This window comes from Vipera ursinii (genome assembly GCF_947247035.1).
Source record: "Vipera ursinii genome assembly, chromosome: 6".
Lineage (NCBI taxonomy): Eukaryota > Metazoa > Chordata > Lepidosauria > Squamata > Viperidae > Vipera > Vipera ursinii.
In genome coordinates, this window is record NC_139515.1 from 8880304 (window position 1) to 8899976 (window position 19673).

At 45.3% G+C, this 19673-nt stretch overlaps 1 protein-coding gene across 2 annotated transcripts in view; it reads left to right on the forward strand.

The window, feature by feature from the left end:
• The first annotated feature begins 4087 nt into the window (after positions 1-4087).
• Positions 4088-19673, forward strand: part of CAMK1D (calcium/calmodulin dependent protein kinase ID) — a 175439-nt gene continuing 159853 nt past the window's right edge. For both annotated transcript variants that reach the window (XM_083366329.1, XM_083366330.1), the window contains exon 1: positions 4088-4741. In XM_083366329.1, coding sequence (XP_083222455.1) covers positions 4647-4741 — 95 coding nt within the window. In that variant the 5' untranslated portion in view covers positions 4088-4646. The remainder of the gene's footprint in view (positions 4742-19673) is intronic.

Below are 19673 nucleotides of genomic sequence, written 5' to 3' on the forward strand. Positions count from 1 at the left end.
TGACGGGCACCACAAGGGCTTTGGATGGCTCCATCTCAAAAGCTAAGCAGGGCTGGGCTTGGTCAGTCTTTGTATGGGAATCCCTGAGCTTCTAATCCGATTGGGAAATTGAATATATGTGTGTGTGTGTGTGTGTGTGTGTGTGTGTGTGTGTGTGTGTAAATTATTCAAATTGCTAATAAAGAATTTGGGAGGCTGAGATGATCATTTCGAACTTCTTATGTTCTCATCAGTCAGTCATACCCTTTATCTGAGCTACATTGGTTACCAGTTGTCTTCCGGGTGAGATTCAAGGTTTTGGTTATGATCTTCAAGTCCTTACATGGCATGGATCCGGGGTACCTCGGGGACCACCTGCTGCCGGCGTCAACTCCCCTCCGCCCTGTACGTGCCCACAGAGAGGGCCTCCTCAGGGTGCCTCCAGTCAGGGAATGTCGACTGGTGGCCCCCAGGGGGAGGGCCTTCTCTGTGGGCGCTCCGGCGCTATGGAACCAACTGCCGGTTGAGCTCCGGATGGCATCGGACCTTCGCTCCTTCCGGCGCGGTCTGAAGACCCACTTATTTGAACTAGCTGGTCTGGCCTGATGGGGAACGTTAGGGTTTTTAATGGGTCTTTTATTGTTATTGTAATTTTTAATTGGGCACTTGTTTAATTCCTTTTTAATTTTTGTATTGTTATTTATATATGCCCTGTTAACCGCCCTGAGTCCTTCGGGAGAAGGGCGGTATACAAATTTAATAAAAGTAAAGTAAGTAAGTAAAAAAGCCTTGACAAATACTTAACATATATATATATATATATATATATATATATATATATATATATATATATACACACATGCTGGATGAAGTGGTTACAAACCACCTCTGTAAATGAGCCGGGAAAACTGCAATATTCAGGAGCCAAAGATCACTAGCAAATTTCTTTTACCTGCCTGACGATGGGCAATTTTTCAAATGTTATTCTCAGGCATGGGGGGGAAAAAAAAAAGATAAGTTGATAAAAATGATAAGAGTTGATTAAAACGATAAGCCGATTCCCGCTAAATGTCAACGGGGCAAGCCGGATTCACATGAGCCTGGGACACTGCAACCGTCGTAAATACGAGTCAGTTACCAAGCCTCTGGATTTTGACCACGTGACTGTGCAGGGATGGCTGCAATGGTCGTCAGTGTGGAAAACGGTCATAAGTCCCTTTTTTCACTGCCGTTGTAACTTTGAAAAGTCACTAAACGAAGTGTTGTAATTCGAGGATTACGTGGACTCAGATCAGTGGGGCGGCGGAAAAGTTACACAGTGGGCTTCATCGTGTTCCTTTAACACCGCTTTATTAAATGAATCACGGCTGGCACCTACCCAACTTTAAACCATGGTTTACCAACCGTACTCCAAGCCGAATCCAGACAAAGGAGGCTGTCCGTATGAGGGATGAGCAGGAGCTGCATTGCAGTCCTTCTTTGGGGGTTATGTCCTTAGCTGCAGCAAAATTATTGCAGTTAACCACAATTAATCCCAGCCAGAAATGTACGGGTACTGAACCAAGATGAGTAACAGCGTAGTAGTTCGCAAAGGCAATTTACTTACAACTTCAGATCTGCACATACGGCACAGATCTGCTTCTTGCAGGACGCTCTGGAGCCCCAACCGCCCTGTGGCAGAAGAGGTTGTGTAAAACAGCGTGGTTGTGGTTATGCTTCTGATTCAGAGTTGGTGGGAGACGTGGGGATGGGGGGGAGGAAAGCGGGGGGGGGAGTTAACCAAGGTTAAAAGATCACGTGGGAAGCCAGCTGTGGTGCTTAACTGAGAAGAGAGAAGACTACAGTAGTTATTCAATGGCTCAGTCTGGGACCTCTTGAGATCATTGGGGCTTCGTTTTCTCCTCTATTTGGGGACCTCTAAGTAGGAACACAGATACCTCCTATCGATTAATTGTAAAACAGGCACGCGTGCACACACACACACACACACACACACACACACACACACACACGTTAGTTATTTCAGCCTGAGAGCGGCCCAGCTGTTCCTTCGATGACTTTGGGGGCAGCCCAGCTCCGTTGGCCTGGGGAGTGGGGAGGGTCTTGGCCGACGGATCCCTATCCCGGCCGTCCAATCCCTCCCGGTGGCCAAGTGGGAGCCCAGGCCGGCTCTGCCCCGCGGGCGCCCGGTTGCAGACCGGAGTCGCCTTCCTGGCGAGGCAATCCCGACTGCCGGCCGACTTGTCGCATGGTTGGCCCCGCGGCTCCGCGACCGATTTGCCAAGCTCACGGCCGCGCCCTGCCGCCTCTCCGCTGGCAGGAAGGAGGGAAGGGAGGGAAAAAGGGGAGGGAGGGAGGGAGGGAGGAAGAAAGAAAGGGAAAAAAGGGAAAGGAGAAAGGGTGGGAGGAAGAGAAGGAGGGAGGGAGGAAGAAAGGAAAAAAGGGAAAGGAGAAAGGGTGGGAGGAAGGAAAAAAGGGAAGGGAGGGAGGGAGGGAGGGAGGGAGGAAGACAGGAAAGGGAAAGGAGAAAGGGTGGAAGGAAGAAGGGAGGGAGGAAGAAAGGAATAAAAGGGAAAGGAGAAAGGGTGGGAGGAAGGAAGGAAAAGGGGAGGGAGGGAGGAAGACAGGAAAGGGAAAGGATGGAAGGAAGAGAAGAAGGGAGGGAGGAAGAAAGGAAGAAAGGAATAAAGGAAAGGAGAAAGGGTGGGAGGAAGGAAGAAAAAGGGGAGGGAGGGAGGAAGACAGGAAAGGGAAAGGATGGAAGGAAGAGAAGAAGGGAGGGAGGAAGAAAGGAAGAAAGGAATAAAGGAAAGGAGAAAGGGTGGGAGGAAGGAAGAAAAAGGGGAGGGAGGGAGGAAGACGGCAAAGGAGAAAGGGTGGAAGGAAGAGAAGAAGGGAGGAAGGGAGGGAGGAAGAAAGGAAAAAAGGGGAAGGAGAAAGGGTGGGAGGAAGAGAAGAAGGGAGGGAGGGAGGAAGAAAAAGGGAAGGGAGGGAGGGAGGAAGAAAGGAAAAAAGGGGAAGGGAGGAAGGGTGGGAGGAAGAGAAGAGAGGAAGGGAGAAAAAAAGAGAAGGGAGGAAGAGAAGAAGGGAGGAAGGAAGAAACAGGGAAGGGAGGGAGGAAGAGAGTGGGAGGAAGAAAGGAAAAAAGGGGAAGGGAGGGCGGAAGAGAAGAAGGCGGAGGGAGGAGGGGGAAAAAGGGGGCGGAAGGGGGAGAGGAAGAGAAGAAGGGGGAAGGGAGGAAAAAAGGGGAGGAAGAGAAGAAGAGAGGGAAGAAGGAAGGAAAAAAGGGAAGGAAGGAAGGAAGGAAGGAAGGAAGGAAGGAAGGAAGGAAGGAAGGAAGGAAGGAAGGACAAAAGGGAAGGAAGGAAGGAAGGAAGGAAGGAAGGAAGGAAGGAAGGAAGGAAGGAAGGAAGGAAGGAAGGAAGGAAGGAAGGAGCCAAAGCGCCCCGACCCACACGCGTCCGGCTGGCTGGTGCAATGCGAATTTGTGGCGGGCCGCTTCGAAAGGGGGAACGAGGGGGGCCCGGAATCGCCCTGGATGGCTTTGCAACGGGGATGAGATGAAGTGGGGGGGGGAAGGATTAAAAAAAAAAAGAAGAAGAAGCAGTCTCCGCCCTCCTCTATTACCATAACAACTAACGCTCGCCAAACGTCTCCCTGAAATGCCATTTAGTGAACTGGAGCTGCAGCAGCCGGAGGGCGGGGGGGGGGAGAATCGCCCTCCGCCGCTCTCACTTTCTCTCCGACACACACACACGCACACGCACACACACGCTGACAGGCACACAGGCACACAGGCACACACACACACACACACACACAGAGACACACACACACACAGCAGCGAGAGAGCTCGGCGCGCTTCCCTGGGAAAGTTCACTCTCGCTGCAAAGCGGAGCCAGGCGGAGGAGGAAGGAGGCAGGGGGAGAAAAAAGCGACGCTTGGCACGGACTTTCTCTTCCCTTTCCCTTTCTTTTCTCCTCCTCCTCGTCTTCCTCCTCTTCCTCCCCAAACCTCGGGGGTGGGGGGGGGGCGTAGAGGGCCCGGCTCTCCACCTCGCCGCCAACCCACCCGCCTTTTTTTTTTTTTTGCACCCGAAGAAGCCAAGGCGGGAAGGATGGCGTGAAAAAGCAGAAGTGGGGAAGAAAGGAAAGAAAGGCGGAGGAGAGAAAGCGAAGCAAGGAAGGAAGGAAGGAAGGAAGGAAGGAAGGAAGGAAGGAAGGAAGGAAGGAAGGAAGGAAGGAAGGAAGGAAGGAAGGAAGGAAGGAAGGAAGGAAGAGAAAGGGAAGCAAGGAAGGAAGGAAGGAAAGAAGGAGGAGAAAGCGAAGCAAGCAAGCAAGCAAGCAAGGAAGGAAGGAAGGAAAGAAGGGCGGAGGAGAAAGGGAAGGAAAGAAGGAAGGAAGGAGGAGAAAGCGAAGCAAAGAAGACAGGAGGAGAAAGGGAAAGGAGGAAGGAAGGAAGGAAGGATCGGGAAACTCTCCAACTCCGGAGCAGCCGGCCAGGAAGTCGGGGCGCCGTCGCGGGCCAGGAGGAAGCGGCGCCCGAAGAAGAGAAAGCAAAAGCCGCCGTCCTCCTCCTCCTCCTCCTCCTCCTCCTCCTCCTCCTCCTCCGCCTTTCCCCGGCTGGCGCTCGCCTGGCCCGCCGGCTCCCTCGGCTCCGCCGCTGCCATGGCCCAGGAGAACGGCGAGGAGCGCGCCTCGTCCTGGAAGAAGCCCGCCGCCGACATCGGCCGCATCTTCGACTTCAAGGAGACGCTGGGCACGTAAGTGGGGCAGCCTCTCTCTCGGCCTGGGGACAGAGGGAGGGCGCGGGGGGGGGGGGGAAGGCGGCGGAGATGTGGGGAGGGGTCCTGAGCTTGGGGGTCCCTGGGCCAACCTGGGCCGAGCCCCGGAGGTGGAGTAGCCGGAGTGGAGGGCGTCCCTGTTCCGACCAGCGATTGGCCGGTGGTGGGGGGGTTAGAGTTATTGAAAAATCGCCCCCCCTCCTCCTCCTCCTCCCGGGAAGGAGACCCCCCCCTACCCCACCGACGCTTGACTCGGGAGAAGGAGGCTGGTCGCCCTTTCCCACGTCCTCTGACCCCCCATCTCCCCAACCTGGGAACTGCCCAGCTTCAACTTCGCTCCGGAGTGGAGATGTGGTCCTTTTTAAAAAAAAAATTATTTTATTTTTTGGCTGAATAGAATAGAATAGAATACCTTTATTGTGTATCTGAGTGCTGTCCACAGGGCACACTACACACAACTAAAAAAAAAAACCCAAACCAAAGCAAAACGTTATATACGCACCCAATCCTTCACCTTCTATTCATGAAGCCAATGGAGGAGGCATCTGGGAAGCTTCACCACCCATCAGGGCTTGGACCGACTCCACTCCTGGCCTTAAACCTGCTCAAGGTAGCCTTTGACTCCACCACGGGGGCGCGGGCACGAGGGGGGTGTTTAGGCGGAGTTGTTGAGCTCGGAAGCGCTCCAAAGGTTCCCCTCTTTGGCAAAAAAAAAGGATGGGGTGTCTCTGCCACGACACCCCGAACCGGATTGCGTACTCAGATCTCTGAAGGTTGTTTCACACGGAGGATGGGGAGGGTTTGTGCTGGGAAGATGCCCCCCCCCCACACACACACCCCACACATCTGTTTGGGTGAACTGTCCTCAGTTTGTGCAGACCTGGTGTGTAGGCATTGTTCAGGTGGGCAGTAGGTGTTCCGGTTGTGTTGCTTTGTGTGGGCGTGAGAGAGACCCTGCTGGTTTGTCACCCGCCTGATTGCTGTGCAGAGAAGGCGTGTGGCGTTGGTGACCAAAAGTGCTTTTGGAAACGCTCACATAAAAGTGGATTCGGATGTTCAAGTGGGGTGCACGGAGAGCCTCTTGTGGAAATACAGGTAGTCCTCACCTTACTTCACTTAGTGTCCGCTCGAAGTTACAACAGCACCGCAAAAAAAGTGACCTGTGACCATTTTCACACAACTGTTGCGGCATCCTCAGGGTCACCTTTTTTCCCCCCACCACATTCGGATGATTCACAACTGACTCGCATTTATCACGGTTGCAGTGTCCCGGGTGTATGTGTGTGGGGGTGTGTGTGTTCACACATCATCCCCCTTTTGCGACCTTCTGACAAGCAAAGACGATTGCGGGAACTGGGATTCACTTAATAATGAGGTTACTAATTTAAGAACGGCAGTGATTCCCTTAGCAACTGCGGCAAGAAAAGTCGTAAACTGGGGGCCAGACTCGCTGACCAAATTGCTCGCATAAGCAAACGGGAATGTGGCCGTAAGTGGAGGACTCGGTGTATTGCTGCTGGAACACATGTCTAGACAAGATTCTTGGACCCGCGGGCTAATACAATCCAGGGATGTCAGCTGTCCGTATTTATAGAGCTGGAATTTAAAAGGGTAAATACAGATTGTCTTCTATGCTCTCCGCTGAAGCTGACAGGCGAGTGGAGTCTATTCATAGAAAGAAGAGCCGAAATGATAGGAAGAGAGTGGATCTCTTTTATCCACCGTGCTTAACTCTAGTTGCCAGAGTGGTTTTTCCCTCCCCTTTTATTTATAGTGCCTGGGTATAAAGATTAGCAAAATGGAGGCTTACATGCTGCTTTCACTGGCACCGTCGTCGTCACCCTGACACGGCTTCACGAGGGCTAAGATGTGATTGGAACCTCAGATCAAGCCGGGAAAAATATTCTGAAGGCCGGGCTTTGAGGAAAAGTCAACTTGAAAATTCCTAGTCTGGTTTTAGATTTTAATTTGGCTGAGGATGAGGTGGCCTAGGAGCACATTTTCCACACATTGTCTCTCTAGGTGACCTTCCCCAACGTGGTAGTCTCCCCAGGCCTTGGCTTTCATCTCCCATAATCCCCAGATACGACGACTAGAGGATTAAGGGACTGAAATTCACCAGGGGAAGATCAGAAACCTGTTCCGAATAGCAGAGATTAGGATGGCGATGCCAATTAGGCCCTTGTCGCAGCTTTCGTTTCCAATTTACTGACGGCTAGTTCTCGACTTACGACCACGACGGAGCCCCAGATTTCCGTTGCTAAGCAAGACGGTTGTTAAGAGTGAGTTTTGCCCCACTTACACGAACGTTCTTGCCACAGTTGTTAAGAGAATCAGCGCAGTTGTTCGGTGAACAACATGGCTGTGAAATAAATCTGGCTTCCCCGTTGACTTTGTTCGTGTGAAGGTCGCACAAGAGGATCGCCTGACCCCAGGACACTGCAACCGTCATAAGTACAGGCCAGTTGCCCAGCATCTGAGTTTTCATCACGTGACCATGGGGTGTGTGTGGGTGTGCTGCCACGGTTGTGTGGAAAAAAACGGTCATAAATCCCTTTTTTCAACGGTCACTAAATGAATTGTAGGTCAAGGGCTGGCTGTGCTCAGATTCAACGTAGAGGCGTGTTTGCTGTGTGACTGGACCCTTTGCAGATTGAAAAAAAACTGGTAGAGTAGCACAGCCAACCCTTCGGCTAACACAATTAGACGTGGGCATGTTTTTAAATTACTCATATTTTGGGCGCAGTTCGGTCCTGTAGCTTTCAGCGCTTGTGTAATAGACACAGGTTTTGTCTTGCTGTGGCGACTATGCCACACTTCCTTGGAAATCAGGCAGGCTGATGACTCTGTGTTCGTTATGCAGGTATGTTCTCTCTGCCTTCTGTAATAAAAAGGCTGGGACATCACTGGAGTCCCAAAGTTGTGCTTTTTTTCACGAGGCAACAGAACAGGACTTTCTTTTTTCCCCCTCTTTGAAGACGTTTCGCTTCTCACCCAAGAAGCTTCTTCAGCTCTGGCCGGATGGTGGGGGAATGGAAGGATTTATACTCCTTGCAGACAGCTGGTCATTGGCCTTCTTTTGGAGCAGACATGTCAAACACAAGGCCCGGGGGCCAGATCCGGCCCGCGAAGTGGTTTCATGTGGCCCACGAAGCCATCCTGGAAACAGTGAGGGAATGGCCCCCACTGCCTTGGCCCTGGCCCAGAGACCCTCCTCCTGCCAGAGACCCTCAGATCTGTCCCACTCCTGCCCAGGCCCCCATAGGCACCCTTCATGCGAACGATGTAGAGCTGGCCATGCTCACTCAGTAGGCCATACGCACTCTAGCCACGCCCACCCAGTAGGCCACGCCCACCCTGGCCATACCCACCCGGCCCCCTGAGGGCAACCGCAATGCTGATGCGGCCCTCAATGAAATTGAGTTTGACACCCCTGTTTTGGAGAGTCGTTGAGGCCACTTGGGAGGTTTACCTGTGTCCTCAGGGTTCCCCAAGTGGTGCAAATGGGTGTGGAGCAATAGTGAATAATGCAATATGGTTGGTTTGAAAGGGTGGGGGGGGGAGGCAAAGAGGTCATCTGTGTCAAAATTGAACAGCCCTCTCTCAACCGAGGGGGAGGGATGCAACATCTATCTCCAGTCTACAACACAGTCCTTTCTGCATTTCCAAGAAGGCTCTCTAAAAGAAGGCAAATGACCAGCTGTCTGCAAAGAGTATAAATCCTTCCATTCCCCACCATCTGAAGAAGCTTCTTGGATGAGAAGCAAAATGTCTTCAAAGAAAAACAAGAAAGGGACAGTTGCCTTGTGCAAAGCCATCTTTGGGACAACCATGAGCTGGATGATTGAGAATCTCCATAGACCTCCATCAATGGAGGCTTTTAAGAAGACGTTGGACAGCCACTTGTCTGGAATAGTAGAGAGTCTCCTGCTTGAGCACGGGGTTGGACTAGAATTTTTAATTTAATTTAATTTAATTTAATAACATTTATATACCGCCCTTCTCCCTGAGGACTCAGGGCGGTTCACAGGGCAGAATAAAATAGTGAATACAAACATTAAAAAAAGATTAAACAAATTGCCCTAGTTAAAAACAATATAAATACAACACTAAAAACCCCCAGAAAAGTTAAAAAACAAAAAATAAAATAACCCCAACACTCCCCCTCAGGCTAGGCCGGCTTGTACAAACAGAAATGTCTTAAGATCGCGACGAAAGGAGCGAAGATCGGGCGCCATCCGGAGCTCAACCGGTAGCTGAAGACCTCTAAGATCCCTTCCAGCGCCGTTATTCTGTTATTCACTGATCTGGTCCATAAGGTGAGCCCTCCTAGGTGATTGTGGGTGAAGATGACCACCCAGAGAGCACTGGATTTGGGGAGAGAATTCTTGGTTTTGTTATCGATGGCAATGGCTCTCAGCAACTCCTGAAGACCAGTAGTAGTGGAGGCATGGGCTTTGTGGTAGCTTGTCCCAAAGAAAACCAGGTCAGTCCTGTTGTTCATTATGCTTTGTGGCCAAAAGGCAGGACTTGGCCATGAGGAGGTTTTGCGTTCTTAACGATGTGTTGTGATACCACAGTGAGGCTTTTGGGTGAAAGCAAGGACTGAAGGATGAAAGTTTGGTTGATAGCCCCAGTTAAGGAAATTTCTGTTTTAAATCACGTTGACTCATGCAACCTGGTTCATCTCATAATCCAGATTAAGTTAGAGAGGACCCAAAGAGCATTTAGGTCAGAAATCACCAAGGAAATCCTGAGATAATAGATTTCCTTGCTAGTCCAAAGGACGTGTGGCTTTTATAACGCTCCCCAAATACTCCATCAGTAACGGGATCTTTATCGTTAACATCTTCTCTCTTTCGCTCCTTTGAAAATCTACTTGAGATTTCTGAAAAGGATCCCATGAAATTACGTACGGTATGTCAATTCAGCCTAATGATTTTCCTTAGATTTTTATTATTATTATTGATTTATATAGAGCAGCTTATTTCATGCTTAGAATTGCCAGTTGAATAGCTCCACATGTTTATTCAGGATTTCCCTTCATTAACAGAATAACAGAGCTGGAAGGGACCTTGGACGTCTTCTAGACCAGCCCCCTGCTCAACCAGGAGATCCTATAGTACCATTTCAGACAAACGGCTGTCCGGTCTCTGCATCCACAACTTCTGGACGCAGGCTGTTCCATGGTTGCTTGTTCTCATTGTCAGGAAATTTCTTCTGAGTTCTAGGTTGGTTCTAAGTTACTCAACAAATGCAGTCAAATTACTTTTGGACCGGCTCAAATCAGTGCCTGATTTTTCATTCATGGTGCCTGCGCTTAGGAACCCTTTTGAGATTCAAAAACCTTTCCATCAGGTATAGGTAATCCTCGACCTGCAACCACAATTGAGGCCAAAATTTCTGCTGCTAAGTGAAACATAGATTAAGTGCCCCATTTTACAACTTTTTCTTGCGGCAGTTCTTAAGTAAATCACTGCAGTTGTTAAATTAGTCAAACGGCTGTTTAGCGAAACTGCCTCGCCCCCATTGACTTTGCTTGTCAGAAGGTCGCAAAAGGGGATGAGGTGACCCTTTGGGACACAGCGACCGTCATAAAGATGAGTCAGTTGCCAAGCGTCTGAATTCTGATCACATGAACCACAGGGATCGAAAAACTTTCAGGCTATAGCAAAAGGTTCTTCTTGAAAATTATGCTTCGCTTGCTGAATGCCTGCCAACCACATTTAACACACCATTCGATTGCCTTTATTGGGATCCGTTGGCCAACATCTATGTAGTGGTCCGCTACATCTAATTCTCCAAATACAATTTTTTTTCCTTTGGTGAATGTATTAAACATAAGTCAACATACAACTGGTGTGTGTGTGTGTGTGTGTGTGTGTGTGTGTGTGTGTCTGCAAAAATTAATCTGTGAAGAATAGTGGCTCAATAAAATATCAAATGGTTAATTGAAGTTGCTGCTTTCAGCTGATAGTGTCGGAACCAGCCGATCTCCTTTAAGTAATGCATGCTACATTTCACAATTGCCTGCCTGACTGTCGCTGCTGTGGTGTGTGGGTGTGGAGCCATGCATAAGGGTGATATTCACATTTATGCACGCACCACTGCTGGAAGATTAGGTCTAATTACGTGTAGTAGAAAACCCGAGCAACACCTACTTACAAAGCAGTGTGTATAAATTTGTAACTGTAAATGACTCTTGCTTACTTGACAGTAAGCATTTTTTTGCAATTAGTCCAAAAATGCTGGTGAAGAGTATAAATATATATATATATATATATATATATATATGTTTCAAATGTTAACTCTTTAGATTACCTTGCTAGGCCCCAAACATGGGGCAAATCTTTATTTCCTGTTTTCAGCCTATCTTGAAGGCTATCGAACAGGCAGTAGTCACATCGGACAATTCCTATATTTGTGTAAATTACTAACAAAGAATTAAAGGGAAACTGAAATGCATTTCTGACTCATTAGTCGTCATCAGCCAGCCATACCCTTCTGAGATTCGAACCATGGGCTGATTGCATATGAGGCAGTGTTATTTGCCTCTAAGCCACAAGGTCTCTCTCGCTCTGTTAGCTTTTTTTTTTCTGCAAGGGAAGATATGTTTCAAATGTTAACTCTTTAGATTACCTTGCTAGGCCCCAAACATGGGGCAAATCTTTATTTCCTGTTTTCAGCCTATCTTGAAGGCTATCGAACAGGCAGTAGTCACATCGGACAATTCCTATATTTGTGTAAATTACTAACAAAGAATTAAAGGGAAACTGAAATGCATTTCTGACTCATTAGTCGTCATCAGCCAGCCATACCCTTCTGAGATTCGAACCATGGGCTGATTGCATATGAGGCAGTGTTATTTGCCTCTAAGCCACAAGGTCTCTCTCGCTCTGTTAGCTTTTTTTTTTTCTGCAAGGGAAGATATGTTTCAAATGTTAACTCTTTAGATTACCTTGCTAGGCCCCAAACATGGGGCAAATCTTTATTTCCTGTTTTCAGCCTATCTTGAAGGCTATCGAACAGGCAGTAGTCACATCGGACAATTCCTATATTTGTGTAAATTACTAACAAAGAATTAAAGGGAAACTGAAATGCATTTCTGACTCATTAGTCGTCATCAGCCAGCCATACCCTTCTGATAGTATGTATGTATGTATGTATGTATGTATGTATGTATATGTATATGTATATGTACATATGTGTCTGTGTGTATAATTTTTTTTGGCTTGCTAACAAAGAATAAAGGGAGATTCTTTGTTAGCAAGCGAAAAAAATTTACACAAATATGAGCTGCCATTGCTGTGGCTACTGCCTGTAGATGGCCTTGGGCTAGGCTGAAACAGGAAATAAGATTTGTCCCGTGTCTGGGACTAAGCAAGTGTATTTTGAATGCTTAATAAACATTTAAAACATATATATTTATGTTTTATTCTTTATTCTTTGTTAGCAAGCCAAACAATTTACAGATATATATATATATACACACATACATGCTGTGTTTTTAAAAAAGGGTCAAAGAACGTACTTTTTTTGTTATTGTTAACTACAGTTGAGGATTCTAAGAATAGCTGACAGTTTCATTTGGGTTTGGTTGAGCTTTTAGCATGACGTCACTAGAAGTTTTGGGATTGCCATGGTGATTTTGTGAAACTTTGGGGAAAAGTTGTCACAATATGGTGAGTAATGGGGAGCTGTCTTCTCCAGGGCTCTTATGTTAGGGGAAATCCAAAGATTTTTGTTGTTGAAAAACGTGCTTCCAGTTGTGATTTGTTTCACCCAGGCTAAATTGTAGAACAACTGAAGGACGGAGTCTGTATTTCACCTAAGTCTATTTGCAATATTTCATTTTTAGAAGACAAGTCCTTCAAAGAAACGAGATAATATTTATAATTCGGGATGCAAATATTTACATTCCTAGATCTCCAAGAATATTATGACTGTAAAGGAAATGATAGGGTAGGGGAAGAGAGATTTCATTTTGAGGCCAGGATTTCCAGGATAGCAAACTATATTGTGCAGGAAAAACAAATTGAAAGCAGAAAAAAGTGCTTTTGAAAGAAAAAAACACAGAAAAATCTTGGGAATAACTTCCATATCCCAGGCTACATTTGCTCTATTCCTTTATTCGAGTCTTAAAAAACAAGATCTATGAAATATAAGAGGATGTCAGAATAGCTCTTAATTAATAAAATACTATATTATTATTATTATATATAAAATTGTTATATATATTATATATATAATTTATTATTAATTTAATAATAATAATAATAATAATAACAATAACAATAACAATAATAATAATAATAATAATAATAATAATAATAATAATAATAATAATAATATATAAAAAAGAATAGGGATAGAATCAAGATCATGTGAAGTGTTAGTACCACTTTACAGTGCCTTGGTAAGGCCACACTTGGAATACTGCATCTAGTTTTGGTCACCACGATGTAAAAAAAAAGATGTTGAGACTCTAGCAAGAGTACAGAGAAGAGCAACCAAGATGATCAGAGGACTGGAGGCTGAAACATATGAAGAGCAGTTGCTGGAATTGGGTATGTCTAGTTTAATGAAAAGAAGGACGAGGAGGGACATGATATCAGTCTTCCAATATCTCAGGGGCTGCCCCAAAGAAGAGGGAGTCAAGCTATTCTCCAAGGCACCTGAAGGCAGGACAAGAAGCAACAGATGGAAACTAACCAAGGAGAGAAGCAACCTAGAACTAAGGAGAAACTTCCTGACAGTTAGAACAATTAACCAGTGGAATAACTTTACCTCCAGAAGTTGGAATGCTCCAACACTGGAAGTTTTTAAGAAGAGACTGGACAGCCATTTGTCTGAAATGGTATAAGGCCTCGTACTTGAGCGTGGAAGGGGAAGAGATTGGACTAGAAGACCTCCAAGGCCCCTTCCAACTATTCTATTCTGTTCTATTCTATTCTATTCTATTCTATTCTATTCTATTCTATTCTATTCTATTCTATTCTATTCTATTCTATTCTATTCTATTCTATTCTATTCTATTCTATTCTATTCTATTCTATTCTATTCACAGTCAGCCAGATGTTCAGACGGGATTTGGCATTTTTGTCTACCTATTGAGTCCTTTCCAAGGACCTGGGATAGGCAGATGTGGGATGTTTGATGGTATTACAGATCTCGTCGCAGGATGGAAGCAGTTCCTAGTAAGGCCGCCTTTTGCAATTGACTGATGGCGAATTTGTCAATGCCGATGATGGTGTTCAAGTGGTGCTCCGGTTGTTTTGGGATTGCACCCAAGGTGCCTATTACTATTGGTACTGCCGTTGCTTGCCTTTCCACAGTCTTTCTACTTCTATTTGTAGGTCTTTGTATTTTGTTATCTTCTCCAGTTCTTTCTCGTCTATTCTGCTGTCTCCAGGCACTGCCACATCCACTATCCAGACTTTTTTGTCTTTCTTATCGACTTTCTATTTCTATTATTATTATTATTATTATTATTATTATTATTATTATTATTATTATTATTATTATTATTATTATTATTACTGTTGTTGTTGTTGTTGTTGTTGTTGTTCCAACAATATTTGGAAGTCTTATGACACTAAGGGAACATAAAGGAAGATCACCCCAGGCGGTCAATGAAATAGCATATGGCACACAGCCTTAAGACAAATAAAAATACTAATTGAAATGGGAAAAATGATAAGGGAGGCAGTTGGACCATTTTATGATGGGAACCCTCTAAGGGACATTTAACAAAAAGTAAGAAAAACGGCACCGGAGCTGAATTGCTTCTTTATTTTTATTTTCCCGGCTGAGGATACAGAACAGATGCTCCTGCGTTAGCTGGCTTTTTTCGGGAGACGTATCAGATGAACGGAGAGAAATAAATGTTGCAAGCTTAACCAACCAACTGAGGGAACGGGGAGACAAGTCCAGATGGTATCCATCTGATGGCTCTTAAAGAATTAAGAAGGGAAATTGCTGACAAAAAAGTTATAACTTCTCTTTGAGGTATTTGCATTTTGTTCCCGAGGATTGGAAAAATAAATATTAGAACTCTTGGTTTTGTTTTGTTTTTTCCAAAGGAGATCGTGGAAGGAGGCTGGAATATTCGGTAGCGTTAAATTTAGTTTTACAGTATTAGTAGGAAGAAAATCATCCACTGTAAAAGATGATCGGTTACAGAAAAGAAGTGAGTAATATGAGTAAAGAGAATATCTATGGAAGTTCTCAGTCTACCCAGGTCGTGGTTGTCCCAGAGGGGCTTTTTCCAAAAGGCAACTGGACTTTCTTCATTTTATCCTTGAAGATGTTTCACTTCTCATCCAAGAAGCTTCTTCAGTTCTGAAGAAGTAAAAACAGAAAGAGAAAGAGGAGGAGGAGGAGGAGGAGGAGGAGAAGAGGAAGAAGAGGAAGAAGAAGAAGAAGAAGAAGAAGAAGAAGAAGAAGAAGAAGAAGAAGAAGAAGAAGAAGAAGAAGAAGAAGTAGTGACTGGATGATGGGAATTGGAAGGATTTATATTCCTTGCAGACAGCTGGTCATTTGCCTTCTTTTAGAGAGTCATTGAGGCCACTTGGAGGTTTATCTGTGTCCTCAGTCCACACCCATTTGCAAAGAAGAAGAAGAAGAAGAAGAAGAAGAAGAAGAAGAAGAAGAAGAAGAAGAAGAAGAAGAAGAAGAAGAAGAAGAAGAAGAAATGATCGGAAACCAACACACAAGCTTGGAGAACGAGCCTTCACACACACACACACACACACACACACACACACACACAGAGCCCACACAAAACAAAGGAAGTCCAGTTGCCTCTTGAAAAAGCTCTTTTGGGACAACCATGACCTGGATGATGGAGAATCTCCATCAACATTAAACAAGAAAGTCCAGTTGCCTTTTAGAAAAAGCATCCTTGGGACATTCATGGAGAGGTTAGGAAGAAAAAAAATCAGATGGATAAGTAACCTTCCTCGTAGATGTGAATTAGTCCTAAGTGAGGGAAGCTGAGGATCAAAATGAACTACGGTTTGCGACCAAAGTCAAAAATAACAAAAAAAGCTTCTTTCAACATATAAAAAAACAAGAAAAAAGTTAAGGAAATGACTGGTCCATTAGTGGTGGAAAATGGCAAGAAGGTGACAAGCAACAGGGAGAAAGCAGAACTATTTAACTCATTTTTTGCATCTGTCTTTACACAAAGGGAAAAAACAGTCCAACCTACCAAAACCAGTGCCATAAAAAACAGATTAGAAACGCAAGTTAAGATAGGCAAGAAAATGGTAAGTGAGCACCTGTCCAGCCTAGATGAGTTCAAATCACCAGGACCAGACGGATTACACCCCAAAGTTCTGAAGGAACTGGCAGACGTGATCTCAGAACCACTGAACTATATTTTTCAAAGATCCTGGAGCTCTGGGGAACTACCAGAGGACTGGAAGAGAGCTGATGTAGTTCCCATCTTCAAAAAAGGAAAAAAAAATAGATCCAGGAAACTACAGACCTATCAGCCTGACCTCAATACCTGGGAAGATTCTGGAAAAGATAATCAAACAACAAATCAGCGAACGCCTTGATGCAAACAAAGTCATCACTAAAAGTCAACATGGGTTTGTCAAAAACAGATCATGCCAGACAAATCTCATTGCATTCTTTGACCAAGTGACAAAATTAGTGGACCAGAGGAATGCTGCAGATATAATTTACTTGGATGTCAGTAAGGCATTTGATAAAGTAGATCACAACCTACTACTTGATAAGATAGAAAAATGTGGGTTAGATAGCATCACCACCAGATGGATTCGTAGCTGGCTGACAGGCCGTACTCAGCGTGTGGTCCTCAATGGAACTGCATCTACATGGAAGGAAGTGTGTAGTGGGGTGCCCCAGGGCTCTGTTCTGGGCCCAGTGCTCTTCAACATCTTCATCAACGATTTGGATGAGGGGATAGATGGGGAACTCATCAAATCTGAAGATGACACCAAGCTGGCAGGAATAGCCAATACTGCAGGAGATAGGCTTAAAATACAGGAGGATCTGGACAGACTCAAATACTGGGCGCTATCTAACAAAATGAAATTCAATGGTGAAAAAAGTAAGGTTCTACACTTAGGCAGGAAAAATCAAATGCACAGATATAGTATAGGTGGTACCTTGCTCAACAGTAGTAACTGTGAGAGGGATCTCGGAGTCCTAGTAGACAATCACTTCAATATGAGCCAGCAGTGTGCTGCAGCTGCCAAAAAAGCCAACACAGTGCTAGGCTGCATTAACAGAGGGATAGAATCAAGATCACGTGAAGTACTATTACCACTTTACAATGCCTTGGTAAGGCCACACCTGGAATACTGCATCCAGTTTTGGTCACCACAATGTAAAAAAGATGTTGAGACTCTAGAAAGGGTACAGAGAAGAGCAACAAAGATGATTAGGGGACTGGAGGCTAAAACATAGGAAGAACCATTGCTGGAATTTGGTATGTGTAGTTTAACGAAGAGAAGGTTGAGGGGGGACAGGATAGCAGTCTTCCAATATCTCAGGGGTTGCCACAAAGAAGAGGGAGTCAAGCTATTCTCCAAAGCACCTGAAAGCAGGACAAGAAGCAACGGATGGAAACTAGTCAAGGAGAGAAGCAACCTAGAACTAAGGAGAAACTTCCTTACAGTTAGAACAATTAACCAGTGGAACAACCTGCCTCCAGAAGTGGTGAATGCTCCAACACTGGAAGTTTTTAAGAGGAAACTGGACAGCCATTTGCCTGAAATGGTATAGGGTTTCCTGCCTGAGCAGGGGGTTGGACTAGATGACCTCCAAGGTCCCTTCCAAGATATTATTATTATTAAACCCTACCTGAAGTATTATTATTATAACGATAAGATCAGCTGTAAAAGCCAAGTTTTGTGCACAATATGTATGGATGTCTGTGAGAACCAACACATGTCACCACAAGGTTTGTTTCTCCTGCCCTTTCTCATCATGTTCTCAGGCTTGGATGTCGATAGTTGTGTTTACACAAGCTCCTTATCTGAATCCATCATCCTTTCTTCCTGTCTTGACAACTTCAGCCTTCACAGTTCGTAAACTCTCATGAGCTTTAGGAGAAATACCTGCCCTTGTCTAATTTAGAAGCAGGCTCAAACTTGAGGCCAATTCTTCTGAAGAACTTTTGAAGTAATCCGATCTCTAATTCTGAGATTGTCCCTTGTCCAGAATTGATTGGATTTATACGTGTGTCTCAATCTGAGGTGAGCAGGGAATGGGGGAAAAAACACAAGCTGCCATTAGTAGTTTTGATGGCTATCTGTTCACTTCTGCTGGGGAGTTATGGCGAAAGAGATCTATGTATGCAGTCATCAAAACTGAAGTGGGCCTTCTCCCCTGTTGCCCTCTTCTCAACTCAAACCCAATGTAGGGCAAGGAGTGGCAGAACCTAAGGGTGGGGTCAAAAGAGGAAACTGCGTAGAATACCTACGTAGTCACAAGCACACTACGTCCAAATCCCATTGCATGCCATTGACTCTAACCAGGTGCTGGCTGCTAGTTAAGAAGATTCCTGTGTGTACAGGGGTAGGCAACCTTGGCTCTTTTTGTGACTTGTGGACTTCAACTCCCAGAATTCCTGAGTCAACATGGCTGGTTCAGGAATTCTGGGGGTTGAAGTCCACAAGTCATAAAAGAGCCAAGGTTGCTCACCTCTGGCATAGGCATAAGTAGCAATAAATCAGATTAATTGAACCTTCCCGGGTGGACCTGATCTTTTGTGCCTGACACCCTTATTTCCCTGTACTTGTGCAGCCACACATGTGAGTCCAGAAAAGAATACAACTCTTTAAAGAACTGCTGGCTGGTTTCAGCAAGAGCTTATACAATACATCTGAACAACCTTCGTTTGCTTTAGATCTGAATTCTGATGATTCCTTACTTACAGGATTGCTAGGGGCAAGTTTGTTTGACAAAGCCCAGAGACCAAGTGCTGTGCTACCTATTCAGAAATGTACAAATAGTCCTTGACTTACAACAGTTCGTTTAGTGACTGAAGTTACAATGGCACTGGAAAAAAGTGACTTTGGACCGTTTTTCACACTTATGACTGTTGCAGCATCCCCAGGGTCACGTTTATCAAAATGTGGATGCTTGACAACTGACTCGTACTTATGACGGTTGCAGTGTTCAGGGGCCTTTTGTGAGCTTCTGACAAGCAAAGTCAAGGGGGAAGGTAGATTCATTTAACCACCATGTTACTAATTTAACAATGCATAACAAGTGCGGCAAGAAAGATCGAAAAATGGAGCAAAAGTCACTTAGCAGCTGTCTTACTTAGCAACAGAAATTTTAGGCTCAGTTGTGGTCATAAGTCGAGGACTACATGTACCTTGGATGCTCTTAAGCACCAATTCTGAACTTTTGAGATGTTTGCGCTTCAGCTCCCAGAATTCAAGCCAGGTTAATGTTGGTTAAAACGTCTATTCTTCACTGTTCATTTCGACTGTTAAAAGAGGGAGAGCCGAGACCATATCTGGAATCACCATGCTGTTATTGACAATAATCATGTAGCGTAGAAGATTTTCTTCCAACTATTATCTGCTTGAAGAGTGTTATGAAACGGTTCTTTTAATCCCTCCCCAGATTTTGTGATGTTTATACCAACAAAGTCTTGGGCTGGATTATCATTTTATACACACAGAAATTGGAGCCCTAGTAAGTTCATTCATACTTTGGTCTCTGGGCTCTGCGTATATTGGGCTGGAATTTGGGAACATTCCTGGTGTGTTTTCTTTGGCACCCAGTTGTGCTGGGGAATCACAAGTTTAGCCTTGCTCAAGTAAGCCTGGATATCTTGACTGCCATCTTTCCACTTAACAGCTTCTGTCAGGACATGAAAATGTGAAAATAAAGAAATCGGAGGTGTCCGGAGGTGAAAGTA